This window comes from Cibotium barometz, chromosome 44, assembly GCF_041138505.1.
Source record: "Cibotium barometz isolate CiBa-2024 chromosome 44, ASM4113850v1, whole genome shotgun sequence".
In the NCBI taxonomy this organism is placed as follows: domain Eukaryota; kingdom Viridiplantae; phylum Streptophyta; class Polypodiopsida; order Cyatheales; family Cibotiaceae; genus Cibotium; species Cibotium barometz.
The window spans coordinates 47346517-47360528 of NC_141089.1; the positions used below are offsets into that span (position 1 = coordinate 47346517).

The window sequence follows — 14012 nt, forward strand, 5'->3', positions numbered from 1 at the left end:
AATCTACAGCGGGTCGTGATCAGCTAGAATTTGGACTTGTTGAATTAAGATGACGTAGTCATTTCACAGCACAACTTACAAAAATTCTTACAACTGATAAGGCAAGGCTGGCTTTTCACTAAATGCCACACTAAGATGCACAGACATAAGATGAGAAATTTTTTTTGGCTGCCTTCTGCTCATAGCAAACTGTTGATAGATAGTTTTTCAAACATAGTAATAATAACATGATTTGAAAAAATTCTAATCTTGATAGATAACTGACCTCAAATAGAAAACTTGTAGGAGTCACAATTTCATGCATAGGAGTCACAAAGTTCCTCTGCCATGCACTAGATCTATTGATGACCTTTGCCCAGCTCAAACTCTAAAGAATCAAAAACTTTTTTTGACTTGCAATTGATACCATAAACTTTCATTGATTCAAACCTGGTATTCTTTATACCTTCCTCTTTTACATATATTACAATGAAAAACTAAGCACAATTGTCTCTTCAAACTCGAGACCCATTCTCTCCACTGTCCTTGCTTTGTTTTGGCAAGAAGTGGAGTGGTTATAACTGAAAAGTGCCCCATCTCTTTCAAACCAATTGAATTGTCACAGATTTCAAAAAGAATTTCGAACAGAGTTTCCCGCTTTGATAGAAGTTGCCTTACCGATTAGTCAATTTTAGGTCCATATTGATATGTGTTTTTCTTAACCTTTGGTTTCTTCTCATCAAGATTAGATGCTCTTATGATAAAGAGCAGAGTTTCTACAAGCATCCCAACTACCATACCAAAAATGCCACCTGCTGCATGCTGCAATGCAAAGAATGTCAGCAGGTGGATCAAACACACAAACAGTTCTTCAAAAGACCCATTAGACCTGATACTTACCAGAACAGGGCTGCCTCCCAACTGAGACCGAAACAGAGCGTGTCCAACAAGGTAGCCTGTAAACATGATGACAATAACATGTAGTCCTGCACATGACAAGCACAAGTTAGTCATTAGGTAACATTTTATGATGAGGGTTACAAGCAGACTGAAACTTGAGAACATAATTTATAAATGGATATAATCTCGTGTTCACAGCATGCAATAACAAAGACGGCTGAGGAACCCGATTGGGTCCCAGTGGCTTGTCGGTTGCACATTACAATTACGAGTAAAGAACAAAAAGATGTCTGCAACGCTGACTGCTGCTGCAAAATATCATCATGCACAATACCAATAGGGGCTTGCAGGGATTTCAACTTGGGACCTCCCCTCCCCAGTCAGGCTTATGCCAAGATTGTTGCTCCCCTGACTCAGTGTTAGATCACCGTAGCACCACTAACGGGCGCTACCACAGGAGGGGACGGCCTCTGGCTCACCACCCAGCCACAAAGGAAGAATGAGGATTGCCCCTCATCCCCCAGGCTATATAGTGTGTGGCTTGCCGTCCACACTAGCCTAGCCGCCCATGACTCTGCATGGGCGTCCTCTCCCATTGAACCCCGGATGGCCACGTCCTCGGCGCTCCGGCCGAGGCGTTGACGCTAAAGCCTCATCTGGCCATCCGGTCTGTCGTCGGTCACAGGCATTACAGCCTACGTGACATTACTCCCCCCCTTAAGAAGAGTTTTCGTCCTCGAAAACAAACTGGGGAAACCTCTTGGAAATTGCACTACGGCGTTCCCAAGTAACTGCCTCCTCGTCCCTGTCTGTCCATTTAACAAGTATCTCTTGGTACACTTTATGTCGGGTTTGTCTGTCACGATACTCTAGAATCTTTTCACGTTCATGTGGTATCTTTGGTGGCTCTATCAAGTCCACCAAAATCTCTGGCGTTCTCTAACCCGTGAACTGATTTCTTCAGTTTACTGACATGGAAGACAGGATGGACTTAAGAACTCTCCGGTAACTCAAGTTTATATGCTACGTCCCCAATCTTCTTAAGGATTTTAAAAGGACCACAATATCTCGGAGAAAGTTTATCACACTTTCCCGTTTTCATGGTTTCTGACTGCGCAGGAACCTTGAGGAATACAAAGTCACCTTCTGCAAAGGTCACCTTTCTACGTCCTTTATCCGCATGAGTTTTAGTGCGATCCTGCGCGCTACGAATGCTCTCACGTGCGGCTCTGAGCATATCATTCATATCTTCAAGAAAATCCTTAACAGATTGAATCTTCTCCTTTTCTAGGCCTACAGCCATCGGAGATCTCGACTGGAATCCATACATTAACATGAATGGTATAAATCCAGTCACTGAGTGTTTGGAGCTGTTATAGGCAAACTCCAATAAGGGCAAGTACTCTTCCCAATTAGATTGCTTCTTACTAACATAAGAACACAACATATCCTCTAGAATTTGGCTAACTCTTTCATTTAACCATCAGACTCCGGATGATCTGCCGTACTCATACTCAAAGTAGTATCCAACTTTTTGAAGACTTCCCTCTAAAAATGACTGTTGAACTTTCTATCTCTATCCGACACATATCTGCGGGCAGGCCATATAGCTTGTACAAATGTTCAATAAAGAGTTTTGCCAACTCTAGCGTTTTAACAGTTTTCTTCGTGGCGATAAACTTTGCCATTTTAGTTAACCTGTCCACTACCACCCACACCGAGTCATTCCCTCGACTCGTCTTGGGTAAACCAGTAATGAAATCCATGGAAATGCTTTCCCATTTCCCCTGAGGAATCTCTAGCGGATGGAGTAGTCCTCCAACCTTAAGACGTTCGTGTTTATTGACCTGGCACTTATTGCATTTCAGCACATAAGTCTGGACGTCCTTAAATAAACTAGGCCAATAAAACTGTCTTTTTACTAGTGCATAGATCTTCTGAATCCCGGGATGACCCGCACTTAGACTATCATGACTTTCTTTAAGAATTTGGGCCCAAAAGTCACCAATAGTTGGTACACATACTCTTCCCTTGTAGAGTAAGTACCCATCGTCAATGGAGTAATTAGCATATTTCTCCCCCCGACGAAGTTTATCACCCCCCTCTGAAGCCGTGGCAATCAAAGGTGATGAAGGATCTACGTCAGAGCTCTCCGGCTCCAAACTATACCCAAAAGACATGGCTGGTCTCTCCAGACTAACTCTCGCTTCCCTTCCCGTTGCACCTTCGGCCCGTCTCTACGGACTAGCAATCCGTGCCAACGAGGAAGGTGGTCGCGTCTGTGAAGAAGTGTGTACGCGTACAGCGCGCCAGACCTCTGTAAAAGATGGATCATGCTCACATAAACCACGTAGTGACTCCAAGAAATCATTCTTGAAGACTGTGAAACTAAGTTCATTAATCTGTGGCATGCGACTAAGTGCATCTGCCACCACGTTATACTTACCTTTCTGGTAACGTATCTGAAGGTCAAACTCCTGTAGAATCTTCGTCCACCGAGCTTTTCTACCCTTCAGTTCACTTTGACTTGAAAGCCATTTCAGACTTTCATGGTTTGTCCGGACCTCAAAAGAAGCACCATATAAATAGTGTCTCCACTTTTTCAGTGCATGAATTATCGCTAGTAACTCTCGCTCGTAAGCCGAGTAGTTATGTTGAGCACGATCTAACTTTTTACTCTCAAATGCAATTGGGCATCCCCTTTGCATAAGTACGGCCCCAATGGCCTCATTACTAGCGTCTCTTTCCAGGACAAACGGCTCATTTGGATCGACAATAGTCAAAACAAGTGCAGCTGCTACGGTCACCTTGAGCTTATCAAAGCTCTTCTGTTGGGTTTTTAGTTTTTGACCGTAACTGGTCAGTCAACGGGACTCCGATCTTCGTGTAGTCCTTCACATACTGTCGGTAGAACCCCGACATGCCAAGAAAAATCTACAGTTCCTCGAGATTCTTCGGCGCTGGCCATTTAAGAATAGCCTCTACTTTTTCTGGCTCCATCCGCGTACCATTGGCGGATATAATATGGCCAAGGTAGTGAATTTCTGTTTCAAAAAATTCACATTTGCTCTTCTTTGCAAATAGTTTGTGCTCTCGCAACAACTCGAACACTAGACGCAAATGCTCTGTGTGTTCTTTCTGTGTCTTACTGTACTCATGCAAGAGTTCGACTGTTACGGCAAGGGAGCAACCAATCGGGTTGTTGCTGCCCTTAGTAGGATCCTTGAAGTCAATGCTTTCTCTTTTGTTGAGATAACGACTAACTTCTATCTCTCTCTCAAAGGGCATTGCCAACATGATTCCCATTTTGATTGAATTTGGCAATCAGTCCAAGCCGGTTACAGCCCACGAAATCCGAGTGTTCTTGACACTCCAAAGAGTAATGGTGAGAGAAAGATATTGGTAAGGTGAAATTCCATTAGAGGTGAATTATTGTTCAAGGATGGCAAGGTTTGTGAGCCCAAGGATGATCTCGACGTCCAAGCTTTGATATTGCATGAGTGCCATGACACACCTAGTGCAAGGCACCCGAGCATACATAGAACCTTGGCTTGGGTTGGCCAACATTTGTGTCACATGAGGACGCTCTGGGAGTCTTCTTTCAGCCCTAAACACCATCCTGGAACAACCTGATGCAAAATGCAAGCAAGAGAGAATGAGAGGAGAGAGAGAGAGAGAGAGAGAGAGCTAAGTTTCAGTATATTCTATAGTACAAAAAGGGTACATTCTTGGCTAGCCCTTGGCTGCCCCTCAAAAGGTGGAAACACCTAATCTAAACCCTAGTCTATGACTCAACCCCTTGGAGGACTGAATGAATCTAACGAATGAGCAAACTATGCCTTATATAGGCCTTGTGAATCCCTATGGACTGGCCGACCTGCTGTCGGCGAGGTCCATGGACAATAAATCCACATATGCTCCAACCGGCCTCATGTCACCCGTAGTGTGGCCAAGACGTGGACCCATTGTCAGGGATCCGAGTTTAGGCTTCCCACTGAGCCAGTTCCGTGCTCGGAAAGACCTGTTATACCCTACTCAAGCACGCTTTGACTATAAAGACTTGGTGTGAAGCCTTGAGGACAAAGTCCCTCAAGATGAGGGCTAGGGTGAGCTAAAGAGGGGGCAGCGTAAGCAAATGTGTATAAGCCCAGTAAAGCATGACCGAGGCAAGGCTAGGGCCACCTTCGATTGGTTAGTCTGACGGACCGTGAACGGATTCGCCCTTGGCCTCTGGGCACGTCGAAACCGCATGGGTTGACCGGGGTAGAGCACAGTCCGCCGAAATCGGCATATTTACAGGTTCCAGGAACAGGAGACATTTCCATTGCATAATGCATATGCATTCATCTTTGCCTGCTTGAAACTATTTTTGCATGACTTGTTTTCGTGTGAATGCCTGTTACATAGTCACAAGAAACATTTCGAGGTTTTTTTCGTTTCGAGGTTTTTCAGGTTTTGTTTCAAAAGGTTTTTGTCCCTCGGCTAATAAACCGTGAGGTTCGAAAAATCAATAATTTCATAAAGTATAAATACTTAAAAAACTTATAGTAGCCATCTAAAAACATAGTGTAATGATGAAAAAATAATCTCTTCTCACACATCTTGGGGACCCATCCTTATTTTGGTGAGGCATTATGGCAATTTTGCTTGATTAGATACCAGAAGTGGTTCAATCAAGTATTCTTAAGAAATTGAAGAAGAGAAGGTAGAAATTGGGAAAGATTTAAGACATTGAAGGATGGTGTATGAAGAAAAAGGAAAAAGAAGAGAGGAGAAGAAGAGAAAAGGAGAAGAAGAGCAAGGGAGAAGAGGAGGAGAGAAGAAGAGAAAGGAAGAAGAGGAGAGAAGAAGAGAATGATGGGAGGAGGAGTAGAGGTGAAAGAAGTAGAAGAAGATGGTAAGGGAAGGAGAGAGGTAGGGGAAGAAGAGGGAAGGAAGGTGATGAGGAGGATATGGAAGGAAATAAAAATAAAAAAATCCCAAAAAAATCGGGGTTGGAGAACGAAACCTGAAATAGGGGTGAAACTACCGTACTGGAGAGGTTTCGAGGTTTTTAAAAACTGGTTTCGAAAGCTAGAAACAGGTTTTTTTGTTACTATGGCCTGTTATGACATGTCCAGTTCACATGTAGGGGACACCCATCCATGAGCCATGTGATTGCCCTATATTCTGACATAGTTTGTGGTATGTGAACAAGTGGTAAGTATTCATTTAACCCTTGTCTATTATTGTAAAGGTTCTATAACCTTAGCAGTTCACACTTATAAAAGTTGGGCATTGGCCACCACTAGCTTAGTGCTCGGGGCCCAAGGATAAAGGTGTGGCCAACCCAAACTCTGGGCACCCACACATGGCCTCATAATTGTGTGGACACTTAAAGGAGGTGCCCACCATTAATTATGGTGGGCTATGCCACTTGGCACAAGGGGCTCGGATCCCTCCACCTCCTCTCCCCCATACTTCTCCACCTTTTTGCACTTTTCCTTCTCCTAGAAGCTGGTACCCATCTCTCCCTCGCTCTCTTCTTTTTTTTTCTGCTGGTCAACTGCTCCCTTCAGTCTTGCTGCACCTGCAGCACCTGTTGTACCTTAGTATCTGTTGTACTTTCAGTACCTGTTGTACCCTTAGTACCTTCTGTACACTTGTTGTACCTTCTGTACCTGTTGTGTGCCTTCTGCACCTGCAATACCGGCTGTACCTCCTGTCGGGAACCTACTGTACCGCATGTACCGGCCACCATATCACTGAAACCCTGACTGTACCAGCTGTACTTGCTGAAAATCAGAACTGTACTCAATGTTGTACCTGCTGAAACCCTAACTGTACCAGCTGTACTTGCTGAAAATCAAAACTGTATCCATGGTCGTACCTGCTGAAACCCTAATAGTACCAGCTTGTGTTCTGGATCTTCTACAAGTACCGGTTCGTGTACTTGTAGAGTGTCAGCACCTGTTTGTGTGCCTACACTTGGGAGGACCCAGCCCGTTCCTCTGCCGGACACGAGGAGATCTACTTATGGCCCAGGAGCAGTTTTACGGAGCAGGAGGAGGTTACATTGCACGTTTGGGCTTCCACTGGAGGAACCCATGGTCATCCAGAGGCACTTTGTTCGTGAACAGATCGTTGCTGATGACATCTTGCTAGAGTTCTGTTCGACGGAGGACAGTACGGTGGACCTCTTCACGAAGTCGCTCTCTCAGGATTTGCTCAGGCGGCACCCCAGCTCCTAGTGGTTGGTCACACAGCCAAGAGCTGAGAGGGGGTGTTAGAAGTCATCTCCTGCCTAGTTTTATACACCAGGGTCTTTGTTGTGGGTGTGCCCGCCCTTATGAGGTGTTTTCCCATTTTTCCCCACTCTCCGCATTTTTCCCCTATTTTTTCCCATTTTTCTGAGGCTTGGGAGGGCTGCCAGATGATGCCAGGAGCACCCCAGTGCTGGCCGACTGGATGTTGATCAGTAGTGGGCTTCAGGGCTGCTGGCTGGCTGGTTTTCATCAGTCGTGGGCATCTGGATGCTGGCCGACTGCATTTATGCAGTCGTGGGTCTTTTTCATCAGTCGTGGGCATTCTTTTTGCTGGCCGACTGCCCTCTAGGGAGGTATATATAGGACCCCAGCCCCCATACCTTATTTGTATCATTTCTCGGGATCTTCTTGTGTATATAGAGCAGAGTTACACGCCTACATCTCTCTCTCTCTTGTGCTGTTTTTCTGCCTGCGTTTTTGCTCGTGTTCCCAGACCTGGTCATCATCTCCGCTGCGTATTCTGACAGAAGCCTATCATGGTGATTATGATGCAAGCAAGGCAATGGCTTTTATAGCCCAATTTGGCATTGCCTTCAATGATGAGGAATTCTCTAAGAAATCCAAGATTCACCATGTAAGCATGTTTCTAAAGGACTCAACTACCCATTGGTGGATTATCGAAAAGCTTTCTAGTAACCCTGTGCAGGCATGGGAGAACTTCAAAGAAAGGCTTTATGCACAGTTTTTGCCTCCCGATGCGGTAGAGAAGATCATGAGCAAATGGGACAAGATAGAGCAAAAGGACAATGAGTATGTGCAAGCATATGTAAACAGATTTTGGAAGATTATTTGGAGGTCTCACCATTTTTTTTGTGGGTGAACCTGAGGAAATTCAAGTCTGGGCTCCAACCGGTCTACAAATCCACACTTCATACGCATCATAATGCTGCTTTGTGAGACTACATTGCAACCGCTCTTGCCACCGAGCAATTGGAGCACAAATTGCAGCTTTCTGGCAAAGGAGACCATGCATTCAAGGGCAAAGAAAGGGCTGGTCATAGCATGCAAAAGAGCGGACAGCATGCTAAACCTTTTGTGAAAGATGTAAAGAGTGGTGGGAAGGCTGAAAATAAGCACTCAAAGGATGCCTCTCAGAAAAAGCACAAGTTTAGCCTCACTCCTAAGCAAAGGAATCAATATGCCAAGGAGGGTAAGTGCTTCTCATGTGGTAGCCAAGATCACATGTTTCGTGAATGTCTTAAGCGCAAGAATAAGGACAGTGAGAAGTAGCAAAAGGCTAATGTGTCACCATTTGGCCACCCAATTGGTCCACCCGTGCTTTCTTATCATGTATGTACATTGGACTGGTATCCATGGCAGTTGTTTATGCCGGGGATTGATGCCACTCATGTGATACTGTAGACTTGGCTTTCTGTTGGGACTTGTGCCTCCATGTACATGCCCGGAAATGCTTGGTGGATTGGTGTTCCATTGGGTTTGGTACCTCGTGTACTTGCCTGGAGCACGTCTATTTTGGTATGGTCTCATGAACGGGGATTGTCCATACCAATGCTGCATTGCATAGCATCTTTATGTGCTTGCTTGCAATTTCAATTGCATGCTTGCAATTTCAATTGCATGCTCTTTTCATGCTTGCTTGACCAATGTGTAGTTCCGGGTAAGGGGACGCCCGCCCGTGAACTGTGCGTGTGAAACTGTCTGCTGACATGGTTGTGTGGCATGTGAACAGGTGGTAAGTATTACCCAATCTAGGCTCAAATAGACCTTAGGACTTAGCCAATATTTATAAGTGAGTGCGTTCCCACTTCATTAAAGTTTGGGCGCCCAAAAGTCACTTATAAATTATGACCGCTTCCAAGTTCACACTCACTGAAGTCCCGAGGCGGACAAGACTCAATGTCCAGGACCTGATCCTCCCCTTTTACTCATAAATGGGCATCTCCCCATGTCCCTTCACTTGATTGGACCCCAATTCGCTTACTTATTAAGAGAAAATTCGTGTTTTCTCTTCATGAAGATTTTTGGAGGCTGAAAACTCTGTTTTTCCACCATTTCTCTCCATTTCCAAGCTCTCCATAGCCATACCCAACTTGCTAGGGTGTTTTCCAAGCTTCCAAGAGTGTTTCCAAGTACTAATCACTCTCCTACTCACTCCCAATGACTGAAATTCAGCAAAACAGCTCTCATTTTTGTTGTAATTTCTAGTCTTTTTGCTGAAAATCCTAATTTCAGCCTTCCTTTCTCAAGTTGAACCATAGGGGAAGCTTTCCCAAGGTTCCCTTCATCCTCTTGAAGACTTTTGTCACGAAGAAAGGCGACAAATCAAAGATCTCAACACTCCAAGGACTTCCATCGCAAAGACTTCCGCTGTCATCGACTCTACTTGCTATTGGTAAGCTTTTATGCTTAAATATGGGAGCAAGTAGCAGGAGGGAGGAACCGGATTACAAGATCACATACCCTGTATAGTGTTCTCTTGTCCTACGTGCTCTCTTGCAAATTGTTGCTACCATGTGTTGGTGGAACAATAGAGAGTAGATGGTAGGGAACATGGGCACTTGAGAGGGTAGTGTGGGTTGCAAGTCTACATCAACAACCACTTGTTTGCAATACTGTATTCATATGCATTGGTATGGAAATCTGGTCAGAAATGCCCATGACACTATGTACTTGATTCTCCCAAGATCAATATACTTTATTTGAGGGAGGGGTCGGCCGTTCCAGCTCATTGTGTGTCTCTTGTCAATTCAGCAATTTACTTCTTGTATTTGAACAAGTGTCCATCAAATCTTAGTGTATTTAAGTGTATTGATTAGCATTGTGTTCAACCAAGTTACATTGGTATCAGAGCATACAGTTCTCTTTCACTTCTATCATGAGGGACCATCACCGTGAACACTAGCTATCTCTACACTTAGAACATTATGGATAGCCATATAATGAATGTTGGTGTTACTAATACAAGAGGCAGGGACAATGAAATGCATGCCTCCAATGCTTTACAGGATGAGCAAACTCATGTGGTGCACAATATGTGGGACAACCGTCCCGTGGAAAAGAGAAGATGCAGGCAGAAGAGTCCATAGTCTTGAGGGCATGCCCAAACAAGAAGAAGCGTGATAATGCAAATGCATCAAAGCCTAATGTGCATATGGTTCCGGATGTGCAGGGCAACACTTCACATGATAGCAAAGATAGGGTTGTATGTAAAGCTTGGGAACAGCTCAAAGATCAGCCCGCTTTGTTCATGTTTGATGATTGTGCATCTAAAAATTTCATATCCACTCATATGGCAGCTGCTTTGGGTATTGAAGTGGAGGACATGGGGAAGCAGGAGCTACCTTTGTTGGTAGAGAAGTGTAGGTCATGCCTATTTTTGGCAAGTTACGCATACACATTCAAGGCTATGTGGATCATGAGGATTTTCTTGTGGCGCCTTTGAATGGCTGTGATGTATTGCTTGGAAAGCCTTGGCATACATGTATTGATCCGTGCAAGGCTTACAAGACCAACAGGATCACCTTCATGCATAGAGGCCGAGAACATGTATGTTTTTGCGTACTTGATTTTTGTACGAGATCATGTTGAGGAAAATAATGTACATGTAAACACTCTTAGTAATGATAGGCTGAAATTTTTGCAAGAGCACAATGATTGTTTTGCTGATGAGTTACGAAATGAGTTACCACCTGTACGACCGCAAGATCATCGCATTGATCTTGTGCCGGGTATCTCACCACCTATTAGGCCAGCCTATCGTGTAAGTGCATCCCAAAAAGAGGAGATCATGAAGCAAGTGAATGAGCTTCTTGAGAAGGGTTTGGTTCAGCCAAATCTCCATATTGTTCACCCGTCCTCTTGGTTCAAAAGAAGGATGGATCCTTTCGTATGTGTGTGGATTATAGAGCTTTGAATAAGCTTACCATCAAGAATCGGTTTCCGATTCCACGCATAGACGACATCCTTGACAAGTTGGATGGATCGGCATGCTTTAGCCGAATTGATCTCAAGAGTGGGAGTGCGTGTAGTGTCTGAAGATGTACACAAAACTGCTTTCAGGACAGCATTTGGACTTTATGTGTATCTTGTTATGCCTTTTGGTCTTACAAATGCCCCGGCTACATTCAATAGAATGATGGATCGCATATTCCGTGGGTACAAGAAATTTACAGGTGTCTTCTTTGATGACATCCTAGTCTTCTCGAAGACCGAAGAAGAGCATAAAGCTCATTTGGCTATTGTTTTGAAGAGCTCCATAAGCATAAACTCTTCATAAATGCAAAGAAGAGTGAGTTCTTCTTGTCAGAGATACATTATCTTGGGCATATTGTGTCCAAAGATGGGGTGCAGATGGATCTTGCAAAGATTGATGCAATTCGGAATTGGCCCGAATTGAGTTCGATGCATGAGATCCGTAGTTTTCTTGGATTATGCTCTTACTACCGCCGCAGGTTCATTCGGCACTTTGCATGGATTGCTTCTCCTTTACATGATTTGACAAAGAAGAAGGCCGTGTTCAAATGGACTAATGTAGAGAGAGATGCATTCCTCAAATTGAAAGATACAACTACTCATGGTCGAGTGTTGATAATTCCGGATTTGCAAAAGCCTTTTTGTGTGGAATGTGATGCATCTGGAAATTGCATAGGAGCTGTCCTTAATCAAGAGGGACATGCCGTGGCTTATGAGAGTCGTAGATTACATGATGCAGAGCTATCTCTTGGCATTTATGAGAAAGAACTCTTGGCTGTAATTCATGCACTTACTATCTGGAAACATTACCTTCTTAGGACTGATTTCACTGTGAAGACAAATCACCAGAGTTTGAGGTATTTTCTTACTCAAACTAAGTTGTCAGAGAAGCATATGAGGATGGCCAATTTCCTCTCTATGTTTCATTTTCAGATCTTGCACACCCCGGGAACGAAGAATGTAGTGGCCGATGCATTGTCACGAAAGCCGTATGTAGCAGCTATCTCGGTTGCCTCTCATGGGGACTTGTCTACCATGCGTGAATTGTATCATACGGATGCTGATTTTGCCACTATTTGGACTGATTTGATGGCTGGTCATGCACATGCCTCATATGTGATCAAAGAGGGTTATCTCATGAAAGATAATTGCCTATGTGTGGTGGCTGACATGAGGCAAAAGGTTTTGGATGAGTGCCATGCTCCTCCATATGCTGGTCATAGAGGCATAATGCCTACTACGCACATGATTGAGCGGTATTTCTTTTGGCCAGGTATGCGGAAGGACATAGAGGCACATGTACGTGCATGTATCACCTGTCAAAAAGTCAAATTTGATAGGCAAAAGGCACCAGGTTTGCTTCAGCCATTGCCTATTCCCACGCAGCCATGGGAAAGTATTACAATGGATTTCATTATGGACTTGCCACGTACCCAACAAGGTAACGATGCAATTTGGACAATTGTGGACAGATTTAGCAAGCAAGCTCATTTCTTGCTGGTCAAAAAGACCATCAAAGCTGAGCATATGGTTAAAATATATCTTGCACAAGTGTTCAAACATCATGGAATGCCGAAGTCCATTGTGGGAGATAGAGATCCCAGGACTACAAGTCTCTTTTGGCGGGCCTTATTTGATAATATGGGCACCAAATTGGACTTCTCATCAGCTTATCACCCTCAAACGGATGGACAAAGTGAGGCAAATTCAGCTGTGTTGGATCTCTTGAAATGTTATGTGGCAGATCAGAAGTCTTCTTGGGAGAAGTACTTACCGCTTGTGGAATTTGCATACAACAACACGGTGCATGCATCTACGGGAAAGGCCCCGTTTGAGATTGTTTATTGTAAGGTGGTTTTGCCACCCATCCTTCACACAAAGGATGAGATATTTGCAGCTGATGAGTATGTAAGAGACTTGGATATTGCTTTTGCTCAGGTGCGGACAGCCATTGCAAGGTCACAAGACAAGCATAAAAAGGCTGCCGACAAGCATAGAAGGCAATTGGATGTTAAAGACAATGATTGGGTATTGCTGAAATTTGAGAAAGCAAGACTTGCAAAGAGGCCTGGCAAAGAGGGTGCATATCCTAAGCTTGCAACCAGGTACTATGGGCCTTTTCGAGTGATCGAGAAGATCAATAAAGTGGCTTTCAGATTGAAATTACCTAGTCATTGGCACATACACAATGCTTTTCATGTGAGTCTCCTTCGCAAGTATGTAGGGTCGAAGCCCAGTGAAATGGTCATTGAGGATCCACCAGAAGTGGATGAGCTTGAGGAGATCTTGCAGCCAGAGCAGATTGTGTATCACAAGGAACGCAAGCTTGCTGCAGGCAAAGTTATGAGGCGTTACATTGTGAAGTTTAGGAACTATCTTCCCATTGATGCTAAATGGGTAGACGAAGAGTTCTTCAAAGATTGCCCGCATGTCCTTCAGACATATTTGGATGCTTTTCGGTTGCAGACAACTGTTTAGAAGCCGGGGAGGATGTCACCATTTGGCCACCCAATTGGTCCACCCGTGCTTTCTTATCATGTATGTACATTGGACTGGTGTCCATGGCAGTTGTTTATGCCGGAGATTGATGCCACTCATGTGATACTGTAGACTTGGCTTTCCGTTGGGACTTGTGCCTCCGTGTACATGCCCGGAAATGCTTGGTGGATTGGTGTTCCATTGGGTCTGGTACCTCGTGTACTTGCCTGGAGCACGTCTATTTTGGTAAAGTCTCATGAACAGGGATTGTCCATACCAATGCTGCATTGCATAGCATCTTTATATGCTTGCTTGCAATTGAAATTGCATGCTGTTTTCATGCTTGCTTGACCAATGTGTAGTTCCGGGTAGAGGGACGCCCGCCCATGAACCGTGCGTGTGAAACTGTCTGCTGAC

The 14012-nt window shown here is 44.4% G+C and overlaps 1 protein-coding gene across 2 annotated transcripts in view; it reads right to left on the reverse strand.

Moving 5' to 3' along the window:
* Positions 1 to 231: 231 nt before the first annotated feature.
* The window catches only part of LOC147613370 (ER-based factor for assembly of V-ATPase), a 35667-nt gene continuing 21886 nt past the window's right edge, over positions 232 to 14012 (reverse strand). The window contains exons 3-5 of one of the 2 annotated variants that reach the window (XM_086782693.1): positions 880 to 965; positions 658 to 801; positions 232 to 576 (exon numbers count right to left, since the gene is read on the reverse strand). In XM_086782693.1, the coding sequence (XP_086638819.1) occupies positions 661 to 801; positions 880 to 965 (227 nt within the window). In that variant the 3' untranslated portion in view covers positions 232 to 576; positions 658 to 660. Of the gene's footprint in view, positions 802 to 879; positions 966 to 14012 lie in introns of both variants that reach the window. The other variant, XM_086782692.1, reaches the window with a different exon arrangement.